This window comes from Giraffa tippelskirchi, chromosome 1, assembly GCF_054371585.1.
Source record: "Giraffa tippelskirchi isolate mGirTip1 chromosome 1, T2T-mGirTip1v1.2.pri, whole genome shotgun sequence".
Classification (NCBI taxonomy): domain Eukaryota; kingdom Metazoa; phylum Chordata; class Mammalia; order Artiodactyla; family Giraffidae; genus Giraffa; species Giraffa tippelskirchi.
The window spans coordinates 11,956,347-11,968,237 of NC_137275.1; the positions used below are offsets into that span (position 1 = coordinate 11,956,347).

The 11,891-nt window shown below is 49.7% G+C and overlaps 1 protein-coding gene across 1 annotated transcript; it reads right to left on the reverse strand.

The window, feature by feature from the left end:
* Positions 1 to 227: 227 nt before the first annotated feature.
* Positions 228 to 1,643, reverse strand: DRD5 (dopamine receptor D5). Its single transcript, XM_081570935.1, has one exon. The coding sequence runs from the start codon at positions 1,641 to 1,643 to the stop codon at positions 228 to 230; it is 1,416 nt and encodes a 471-aa protein (XP_081427061.1).
* Between the last annotated feature and the right edge of the window lie 10,248 nt (positions 1,644 to 11,891).

Consider the following 11,891-nt stretch of genomic DNA (forward strand, 5'->3'; position numbering starts at 1 on the left):
AGGCTAGGGTACATTTGACCGAGCTTTTTCCAACTGCTTTCTCCAAATCTTTCCACAACAAATCAGTCGGCTGAGGTTTCTGAGCACATGGACTAGTAGGCCGACACTGAAGGCCTGATAAACTTGGCAGCAGTGGAAATGCATTTGTGTGTGTCCCGTGGGTATTCTGCATGCCTGTTAATGCCTGTGCAGTTATGTTGATGTGCGAAGAAGGGTGCTTAGGCAGTTTAATGGAATCCATTTGGGGTGAAAGGTGTTATTTTGCCCAATGAAATCTCCCCCTCGCAGTCCAGCTCCCAGACCGACTGGCCAGCAGGGTCACCCTCCTGGGACGTCTGAGAGATCCGGGACATTCGATCGAAAGGGCTCGCCTCCTCCTCCTTGTCCACCTCCGCGTCCCCCGGGGTCACCGCGTTGGGGATCCTATGGACGTAGGCAGCCGCGATCTCCCGGTGGAAGGCAGTGTCCTGGTTGTAGGAGATGAGCTCGTTGCTGATATTCACTGTCTCCACCTGGGTGCGGGAGCACAGGTGACTGCACCCCAGCAGCTGGGCGAACACCTTCCGGAAGTCAGCGTTGAAGGCGTAGATGATGGGGTTGAGGGAGGAGTTGGCCCAGCCGAACCAGACGAAGACGTCGAAGGTGGTCTCGCTGACGCAGAGGAAGCTCTCGGTGTGTCCGCTGCAGAAGGGGACCATGCAGTTAAGGATGAAGAAGGGCAGCCAGCAGCACACGAAGACCCCCATGATCACCGATAGGGTTTTGAGGACCTTGGTCTCCTTCTTGATGGATGCCCGTAGGCCCGTGTCGGGTGCGCAGGCCTCACGGCTGTGGCAGCTCTGCAGATGCTCTGCGGCCCTCTCCAACGAGGAGATCCTACGAATCTGCCCCTGGGCAATGCGGTAGATGCGCGTGTAGGTCACGATCATGATAGCCACCGGGATGTAGAAGCTGATGAGCGAGGACGAGATGGCGTAAGTTCGGTTCAGGCTGGAGTCGCAGTTCTCCGCGCTCCTATCCGACTCCCCAGCTTCCTCCCAAGGCGTCCCGTTGGCCAGTTTGGATGGAGGGTCCAGCCCACCCCTGGAGCCCACCTTGTCCCTGTGCCAATGGAGCTGGACTGGGATGAAGGAGATGAGGATGGACAAGGTCCACGCCAGGCCGACCATGACCAAGGCCACACGCTGGGTCATCTTGCGCTCGTAGCAGAAGGGTCTGGAGATGGCCCAGTAGCGGTCCACGCTGATGATGCATAGGTTCAGGATGGAGGCGGTGGAACACATGATATCGAAGGCCACCCAGACGTCGCAGAAGGCTCCAAAAGGCCAGTAACCCGCCACCTCGGCCACCGCCTTCCAGGGCATGACCAGCAGTGCCACGAAGAGGTCGGACACCGCGAGGGATACGATGAACACGTTGGTCATCTTGGCGCGCAGGTGGCGGCTGCGCACGACGGCCGCGCACACCAGCACGTTGCCCAGCAGGGTCCAGACGATGAGCAGGGTCAGGAGGCCGGCGGTGACCACCTGCGCGGGCCCCAGCAGCGTCGCCCCCTCCGAATCCCCCACGGCGCCCCCCTGCGCCAGCTGCTGCTGCCCCGACCGCGCCCGGTGCGAGGTGCCGTTGCGCCCCGGAGGCAGCATATCGGGTTCGGTGGCAAAGGCGGGCTGCGCGCGGTCCCGACTTCTGCCCTGCGCTCCCCGGGCGGCCCCATCAGGTACCCGGGAGGTGGCACCCCGGGACCCGCAGCTTAAGGGATCCCCGAGCCCCGGGGGGCGCTCACCGTGTGCTGCGATGGGAGGGGGGGTGGTCCCGGAGCGCGCCGGGACCCCTCTCGCTTCCTCGAGTGCCTCCGGCTTGGTGGCTGCGTTGCGCCCCTCCGGTGCCCGGGAGCCGCGGGTGCTCGCGGGGCTGTTCCCGGCCGCCGGCAGCCCACCAGCCGGCGGCGGCGGCGACTGTGTCTGTTTCGGAGCCGGAGAAGCGGAGAGCGAGCCGCCACCGAGGGGGCGGGGGCGCCGGGCGAGCGCTGCCTGCTCGGTCCCCCACTGCTCCCGGGGCCCGCGCTCCCTCCCCCAGAGCCTCGGCGCTCCCGTCTCTCGCGCGCCCGCCCCACGTATGCCTTGGCGCCCTTACTCTGCACGCTGCGCCCGCAGGTTCCAGAAGCGCCCTAGTACCAGATCCTGGCCTTGGGAAGACCCAGACCCGCGCCCCCAGGAAGCTGGAGAGGTACCCGCCCCAGCCCTGGTGCCCTGGCCCTGGCCACGTTAGGAATCATTGACTTCTAGACCGGGAAAAACGTTTCAAGAGGAAGGCTTTGGATTTCTCATAGACCGAAGCCCCACTCCGGACTCTTTTCCTGACTGTGTGACCTTAAGAGTCTTCTTTAACTTCCCTGGGCCTTGGTTTCCTCATCCACAAAATGGGGGAACGATTCCTTCCCCATCTGGTGGTGTAAGGTTCAGTGAAGCCAGGAGGCGGTTTCTCCAGGGAACATCTCCTCCCAACTTCCCAGAGCATCCATCCTAAGACTGACCTCTTGGGAAAGCCCTTTCCCCTCGCCCACTCCCAATCCTTACATGGCTTTCCCTTTGGGGAACAATTTCGGGTGACCCCAGCAGGCAAGAAGGAGGGAGGGAGCTCCAGCCAGTCCGGGGTTTCCCCCTGAAGGGTGCTTTCAGTGTTTCCTTTTGAGGGATGGATTGATTCCTGTCTCATTCTTAACAGAAGAGGAACCTGAGACTTGTGTAAGTGGCCCAAAGCCCAGATTCTTAAAACAAATGGTGGGGAAGCACTGGAGAGGGTGGGCAGTGTGCCTGGATCTCACCTCGCTCCCAGCTGACAAGCTCCAGTTGTGAGTTGTCAGGTCTGGTGTTAAGCTCAGCTGAAAGCAGCTGCAGAGAGAAATGGAAGAGGCAGCGGGGTTCTGCCCAGTCTCATCTGAGACCCGCTGATCCACACACCTGTACTGCACTGAGGTCTAGAAACAGGGGCTGGACTCTCTCATCCCTTCCCTAGTCTCTCTCCACCCTGACCCACCTGCCCCATTCACACTGGCCCCCACCTGCACCCTGGTCCAACAGCCAGCCAGCTTGTCCTTACACAGCCTCTCCCTGCTCAAACCATCTCCCCACTTCAGTGCTTTCTGCTCCCATCGATGACAAGACCATATGTTCAGGGGTCTATGCCTAAAACTAGAGACTCACTACTTCCCCTCCCCATCTCCTAGGTGCTGGACCACCCCTCTCTCCACTGACGTCCCTGCCCAGGACTGTCCCTCCTCTAAGCTTTAGTTTTATGATGACACGACCTTAGCCTCCGGGTTCTGTCCACTCTCCACTCGGTGCCAGGCAGAGCAATCTTCCTCAAATATAACTGTGAGCCTCTCCCCTGATGAAAAACCCTCAGTAACTCCCTGTGATCCTTGATCCTTTTAAGTCTTTTAAGCATTGTGTCCTTGTCCAGTGCCCCAACTTCTGCCCCTCCTCCACACACAGGCTGGATTCAAACCACTACCAACACACACACACACACACACACACACACACCCTACAAACTAATTTCTCTAATGAGTCCTTTTGTAATTCTGCACCCTGAAATGACCTCCATCCCACCCTGTCCTCCTAGGGAGCACCAACAAGTAATATTAGAAAAGAGCTTGGACTTTAGAGACAGGGGGTTGAATTTCAGTTCTTTATTCACTTATCCAACAAATATTTATTGAGCACCTATTATTTCCTAGATGCTATTTTATTTGCTGAGAATACAAAGATATATATATATACATGTCAAGGTGTTAGTCACTCAGTTGTGTCAGACTCTTTGCAACCCCATGGACTGTAGCCAGCTAGGCTCTTCTGTCCATGGGATTTCCCAGACAAGAATACTAGAGTGGGTTGCCATTCCCTCCTCCAGGGGATCCCGACTCAGGGATCGAACCCAGGTCTCCCACATTACAAGCAGATTCTTTACCCCCTGAGCCACCAGGAAGGCCAATATATATACATTGCCCTTTCCCTCCACAAGCTTATGTCTAGTATTGGGTATAGGCTTTAACCCAAGAGTCATCCAGAGAAATGTACAATTACAACTGTTGCAAGTGCTACGCAGGAAGAGTACACGGCCTTATGAAAGTGTACAACAGGCGGGATTGACCAAGACAAAATGTTTAGGGCAGGCTTCCCTGAGGCAGTCTTGCTTTATGCTGAAATCTCAGTGAAGAAGGGAGAAGGGACGAGAGAAGGAAAGGCAGGCAGGCCGGAACAGGTACTAACTAACTGTGGGATTTGGGGAAGCTTATTTGATTTCTCTGAGCCTCAGTTTCCTCATCTTCAAAACGGATTGACCATAGTAATTTAAAAGATAAATGTGATGATACCAGAATCATTCCAGTATGAGTGATGAATTGCCCATCCATGCAGGCAGCAGAGGGAAGGGCAACACGGAAGAGAGGACGTTCAAGCTGGAGCGTGAAACGGAGTTCACCAGCATTCTAGGGTTGGAAGGGCATTCTTAGCAGAGGGAACAGCATGTGCAAAGGCATGAAGCTTCGCGTGTGAAAGGACAGACTTCAGAACTCCAGGGCTTTTCCCTCTGTTATCTGAAGGACCAGGTGTCTCATTATTTTGGGAAATTGAGATTTTCCTCTCTATCCACAAGACCCTAATGCAAGCAAAGTAAATTAATATGTTGCCAGAGTGCTTCAGCCCATGTCCCTCCCATCCTCACCGGGAGCAGTTTGCCTGTTGGGGATGATGGGTTTGTGTAAGCAGTGGCTGCCCTCGCTCATTCAAGCTCTTCCCCACTTTTTTCAAAAGAACTGGGCATACAAAGTGCCCAGGAAGTCTGGGCAAGGAGTCTCCTGGTCAGCCTCAGAACCAAGGAGTCTCCTGGGTCAGCCTCAGAACCCAGCTTCATCGGCACAGATTCTAACCAGCAAGGCAACTAAATAAACTCCTTCTCTTATTTTATCCGAGCCAGAGGCCTGCCCTCAGAGGATGACAGCGACAAAGTGATCCTCTCACACATTTGGTTCCTGCAAAATTGTACTAAGAGGATTTTTCTTAGAACATTTTAGGACAAGGGGAGTTTTCCTAATCCAGCCAGCTAATAGTCTTCCATTTCAACTCGCTGATCCTTCTTTTTCTGAAGATATATTTTAAATTGGATTTGCTTCTCTGAGATATCCAGCTAAATCAATAGGCCAACAGCCAGGATTTTGCTGCTGCTACTGCCATTGCTGGTATCAAGAGTCAGCCCTCCTTTTCACCAGAGCAGGCTTAGTTCCTTGCCTATGGGATACACCCAGGCTGGCAACACACTCAGCTTGGCTCAGCAGTGCTCGGGCAGGAAGGTAGAGGTAAAATATCAGCCTCCATTCTGCAGGCTGGAGAAGACCTCTCAAGCACACATCCACTGATGATGACCTGGGGGCCTCTTCAAACCCAAGGGCTGGTCCCCTGGCCTCCAGCCCTTCCCACCTCAGAAACACAGAAAACTGAAAGCCACTGTTTCTGGCAGGTAAAAATAGCTATCCCAGAAGTCAGCATATTCATGTAGGGTGGGAGAGGGCTTTGGAAGTCAGACACTCCTGAGTTCGAATCCCTCTTCTCTGACGTACTAGCTCTGGAACCTCGAGCAAGTTAACCTCTCTGAGCCTCAGTTTCATTGTCCTTAAAATGGTAACACTCATACTTGGAGCCTGGGGTGAGATGGAGCATGTGGTCACTCATGCACCCTTGACCAAAGCCAAGTCACGTGGGCAAGCAAGAACTATGCCCTGTCCACTGAGAAGTCACAGCAAGGTGGGGAGGCCACAAGCAATTGTGAGCAAATAAAATCAGCCACACGGTCTACAGGAAATGAAGCCACTTATGGCTTCATTGTTCCCGGATGGCTCCAACAGCCAACTCCCTCTATCTGTCCCCTCTGCCACCACCAATTCAGGTCCTCATCACTTGCTGCCCGTATGGTTGCCAGAGCCTCTGACAGGTCCCTGTGTCTTGGTGTCTTCTCTCCTCTCCATCTGATGCTCAACCATCAGGAAGATCCTCCTAAAACACAGATGGGATGCCCTTCATCAGCTTAAACACATTTTCATGATGCCTCCTGACCCACATTATTAATTATTCACCGAACTAACAAAAATTAATCTGTTAATCCCAAACTCCTTAGCACAGTCTGGTCACCACCTATGTACCTGTTTATCCACCTGTTATCAGCCTCATCCCTTGCCTCCCAAGTCTATCCCAGTAGACCGCATCTTCCACCCACCACGAATGCCTCCCTCTTCTCCCAGCACGGCTAGTTCTTTCGGGTCTTCTGCCCTTGCCCTAGATCTCTCCTGCACCTGAGATGTCCCCACCCCTTTTCTGAGCGGGAGCTAACTCCCATTCACCTTTCAGACCTAGCATGAGTGGACTGCCTGGATGGGTCTGCCTCAAGACTCCAGGGAGGCAACCATTCAGTGCTGCTGCGGCACATGGCACCGACCTCTGTTACAGCTCACAAGCCTGTTGTCATGTGATGGTCTGTTCACTTACTGTTTACCTATCTTTCTTCCTGGGGCTTCCAGGTGGCGCTAGTGGTAAAGAATTCTCCTGCCAGTGCAGAAGATATAAGAGAAAGTGAAAATCGCTCAGTCATGTCCAATTCTTTACAACCCCATGGACTATACAGTCAATGGGATTCTCCAGGTCAGAATATTGGAGTGGGTAGCCTTTCCCTCCTCCAGGGGATCGTCCCAACCAAGGGTTCAAACCCAGGTCTCCCGCATTGCAGGTGGATTCCTTACCAGCTGAGCCACCAGGGAAGCTCAAGAATACTGGAGTGGGTAGCCTATCCCTTCTCCAGGGGATTTTCCCAACCCAGGAATCAAACCAGGGTCTCCTGCCTTGCAGGCAGATTCTTTACCAACCGAGCTATCACGGAAGCCCCAGAAGACATGAGAAACATGGATTTGATCCCTCGGTTGGGAAGATTCCCTAGAGTAGGAAACAGCAACCCACTCCAGTATTCTGTCTGGAAAAATCCATAGACAGAGGAGCCTGGCGGACTACAGTCCATGGGGTAACAAAGGGTCAGACTTGACTTACTGTTTACTTACCTTTCTCCCTGGGGCTTCCCAGATGGCGCTAGTGGTACTCTCCTGCCAATGCAGAAGACGTAGGTGAAAGTAAAAGTGAAAGTTGCTCAGTCGTGTTCGACTCTTTGCAACCCCACGTGTGCCCGCACATGCAAACACACGGACACAGACACCTTTCTCCCCCTGCTGTAAACCACCTGAGATTAAGTTATCTCAGCTTCTTGGAGTCAGCTTGGCTACAAGGAACAGAGCTGGTATTTGTTGAATGAGTAAAAGCATTGTGGTAGAAAGGGGAGAGTGTACCAACCACCCATTTGTTCTCTGTGCTGCCCAGACTCCCTTGTGCTTCTGGCAATTGAAAACACAAGCAAAAATGATGCTCCTCAGAAGCACTTTGAGAACTGGCTTGACTCCTTGGCCATCTCTTCAGCAATGAGCTCATGCTGGGATATGAGGGCTGCAAAGATGGACTCTCCCAGGATCCACTGGCCTGCATCAGAATCTCCATGACGAGACATATGCTTCTTTCTCCAGGTCACTTTGGTTAGCATGACTAATACACTGATGAGTAAGCGTTGCTCCATTTCTGGTGGCTTCAAAAGAAATGTTGCTCAGTATCCACAGGTCACCAAGATCTTGGTTTATAAATAACAGCCATCACCAAGAGGACTCAGAGTGTCTCAGAGAAACGGCTGAGGCCAGAGCTGGGGGGAGAAGGTACCACACGAGTGTGGGACATCTTGTGGTGCCAGAAGACAAGAAAGTGCTCAAAGAATGATGGAAACATCGAAAGAATATGACAACCGAGTCAAAGGGGCTCCCACTTGCCACATCTGGGAAAATGTAAGCATCAGAATTAATCATCATAATAATGGATTATAATCTACTGAACAAAATGAAAATCCATGAATTCCTTGTGAAAAAAGAAAAATGAAGGAACAAGGAAGGGAGGGAAGAAGGAAGGAAGGAAGGGAAAGAAGGTAGAGGAGGGATAAATTGAGAATTGGGGATTAACATACACACTATTACATATAAAGTAGAATAACAACAAGGACCTACTGTGTAGCACAGGAAACTCTACTCAATATCTTGTAATAAACTACAATAGAAAAGAATCTGAAAAAGAATATATATGTATGCTTATATATGTATGGTCGTGGTGGAGAGTTCTGACAAAATGTGGTCCACTGGAGAAGGGAATGGCAAACCACTTCAGTATTCTTGCCTTGAGAACCCCATGAACAGTATGAAAAGCAAAAAGATAGGACACTGAAAGATGAACTCCCCAGGTCAATAGGTGCCCAAAATGCTACTGGAGATCAGTGGAGAAATAACTTCAGAAAGAATGAAAAGACGGAGCTAAAGCAAAAATAACACCCAGTTGTGGATGTGACTGGTGATGGAAGCAAGGTCCGATGCTGTAAAGAGCAATATTGTATAGGAACCTGGAATGTTACATCTATGAATCAAGGCAAATTGGAAATGGCAAGAGTGAACGTCAACATTTTAGGAATCAGTGAACTAAAATGGACTGGAATCGGTGAATTTAACTCAGATGACCATTATATCTACTACTGTGGGCAGGAATCCCTGAGAAGAAATGGAGTAGCCGTCATAGTCAACAAATGAGTCCAAAATGCCGTACTTGGATGCAATCTCAAAAATGACAGAATGATCTCTGTTCGTTGCCAAGGCAAACCATTCAGTATGACGGTAATCCAAGTCTACGCCCCAATCAGTAACGCTGAAGAAGCTGAAGTTGAATGGTTCTATGAAGACCTACAAGACCTTCTAGAACTAACACCCCAAAAAGTTGTCCTTTTCATTATAGGGGACTGGAATGCAAAAGTAGGAAGTCAGGAAACACCTGGAGTAACAGCCAAATTTGCTCTTGGAGTACAGAATGAAGCAGGGCAAAGGCTAATAGAGTTTTGTCAAGAGAATGTGCTGGTCATAGCAAACATCCTCTTCCAACAACATAAGAGAAGACTCTACACATGGACATCACCAGATGGCCAACACCGAAATCAGACTGATCTTTGCAGCCAAAGATGGAGAAACTCTATACAGTCAGCAAAAACAAGACTGGGAGCTGACTGTGGCTCAGATCATGAACTCCTTATTGCTAAATTCGGACTTAAATTGAAGAAAGGGAAAACCACTAGACCATTCAGGTATGGCCTAAATCAAATCCTTTACAACTATACAGTGGAAGTGAGAAGTAGATTTAAGGGACTAGATCTGATAGACAGAGTGCCTGATGAACTATAGACGGAGGTTCGTGACATTGTACAGGAGACAGGGATCAAGACCGTCCCCAAGAAAAAGAAATGCAAAAAAAGCAAAATGGCTGTCTGAGGAGGCCTTACAAATAGCTGAGAAAAGAAGAGAAGCCAAAAGCAAAGGAGAAAAGGAAAGATATACCCATTTGAATGCAGAGTTCCAAAGAATAGCAAGGAGAGATAAGAAAGCCTTCCTCAATGATCAATGCAAACAAATAGAGGAAAACAATAGAATGGGAAAGACTAGAGATCTCTTCAAGAAAATTAAAGATATCAAAGGAATATTTCTTGCAAAGATGGGCTCAATAAAGGACAGAGATGATATGGACCTAACAGAAGCAGAAGATATTAAGAAGAGGTGGCAAGAATACACAGAAGAACTGTACAAAAAAGATCTTCATGACCCAGATTACCACAATGGTGTGATCACTCACCTAGAACCAGACATCCTGGAATGTGAAGTCAAGTGGGCCTTAGGAAGCGTCACTACGAACAAAGCTAGTGGAGGTGATGGAATTCCAGGTGAGCCATTTCAAATCCTAAAGATGTTGCTGTTAAAGTGCTGTACCCAATATGCTAGCAAATCTGGAAAACTCAACAGTGGCCACAGGACTGGAAAAGGTCAGTTTTCATTCCAACCCCAAAGAAAGGCAATGCCAAAGAATGCTCAAACTACTGCACAATTCCACTCATCTCACACACTAATAAAGTAATGCTCAAAATTCTCCAGGCCAGGCTTCAGCAATACATGAACCGTGAACTTCCAGATGTTCAAGCTGGTTTTAGAAAAGGCAAAGGAACCAGAGATCAAATTGCCAACATCTGCTGGATCATCGAAAAAGCAAGAGAGTTCTAGAAAAACATCTATTTCTGCTTTATTGACTATGCCAAAGCCTTTGACTGTGTGGATTACAATAAACTGTGGAAAGTTCTGAAAGAGATGGGAATACCAGACCACCTGACCTGCCTCTTGAGAAATCTGTATGCAGGCCAGGAAGCAACAGTTAGAACTGGACATGGAACAACAGACTGGTTGCAAATAGGAAAAGGAGTACATCAAGGCTGTATATTGTCACCCTGCTTATTTAACTTATATGCAGAGTACCTCATGAGAAACGATGGGCTGGAAGAAGCACAAGCTGGAATCAAAATTGCCAGGAGAAATATCAATAACCTCAGACATGCAGATGACACCACCCTTATGGCAGAAAGTGAAGAAGAACTAAAGGGCCTCTTGATGAAAGTGAAAGAGGAGAGTGAAAAAGTTGGCTTAAAGCTCAACATTCAGAAAACTAAGATCATGGCATCCGGTCCCAACACTTCATGGCAAATAGATGGGGAAACAGTGGAAAGAGTGACTGACTTTATTTTTGGGGGTCCCAAAATCACTGCAGATGGTGATTGCAGCCATGAAATTAAAAGATGCTTACTTCTTGGAAGGAAAGTTATGACCAACCTAGACAGCATAGTAAAAAGCAGAGACATTACTTTGCCAACAAAGGTCCATGTAGTCAAGGCTATGGTTTTTCCAGTGGTCATGTATGGATGAGAGAGTTGGACTATAAAGAAAGCTGAGCGCTGCAGAATTGATGCTTTTGAACTGTGGTGTTGGAGAAGACTCTTGAGAGTCCCTTGGACTGCAAGGAGATCCAACCAGTCCATCCTAAAGGAGATCAGTCCTGGTTGTTCCTTGGAAGGACTGATGTTGAAGCTGAGACTCCAATACTTTGGCCACCTGATGCCAAGAGCTGACTCATTGGAAAAGACCCTGATGCTGGGAAAGATTGGGGGCAGGAGGAGAAGGAGACAACAGAGGGTGAGATGATTGGATGGCATCACCGACTCAATGGACATGAGTTTGGGTAAACTCCGTGAGCTGGTGATGGACAGGGAGGCCTGGCGTGCTGTGGTCCATGGGGTCACAAAGAGTCGGACACAACTGAGCAACTGAACTGAACTGAACTGATTTATGTATAACTGAATCACTTGGCTGTACACCTGAAACATTGTAAATCAACTTCAATTCAAAACATTAAAAAATTAATTTTTTAAAGAAACTTTAAATAAATATACTGATTAAGAGTGCTTTCAGCTGTGCATAAAGGAAAGCCTGATCATTCATGGTTTAAGTACTGAAGATATACATACTGATAAACAATCTGCCTCCCAATGCAAGGGACATAAGAGATAGGGGTTCAGTCCCTGGGTCAGCATTATTCCCTGGAGAAGGAAATGGCAACCCACTCCAGTATTCTTGCCTGGGAAATCCCATGAACAGAGGGGCCTGATGGGCTATAGTTCATAGGGTCGCAAAGAGTCAGACAAGTCTAAAGCAACTGAGCCCAGCACAACAGGAAATTCAGAGGGAGCCAGCAAGGGCTTGTGCAGAAGCTCACTGATCCAACTATGGACCCAGATTCTTTCCATCTTTTCATTCAAGCGCTTCACCTTAACACTGTGGCCTTGTTCCCTTGGAGCTTCATGGTCACAGGATGACTGTTACAGCTTCTGGCATCATGACCAAGTTC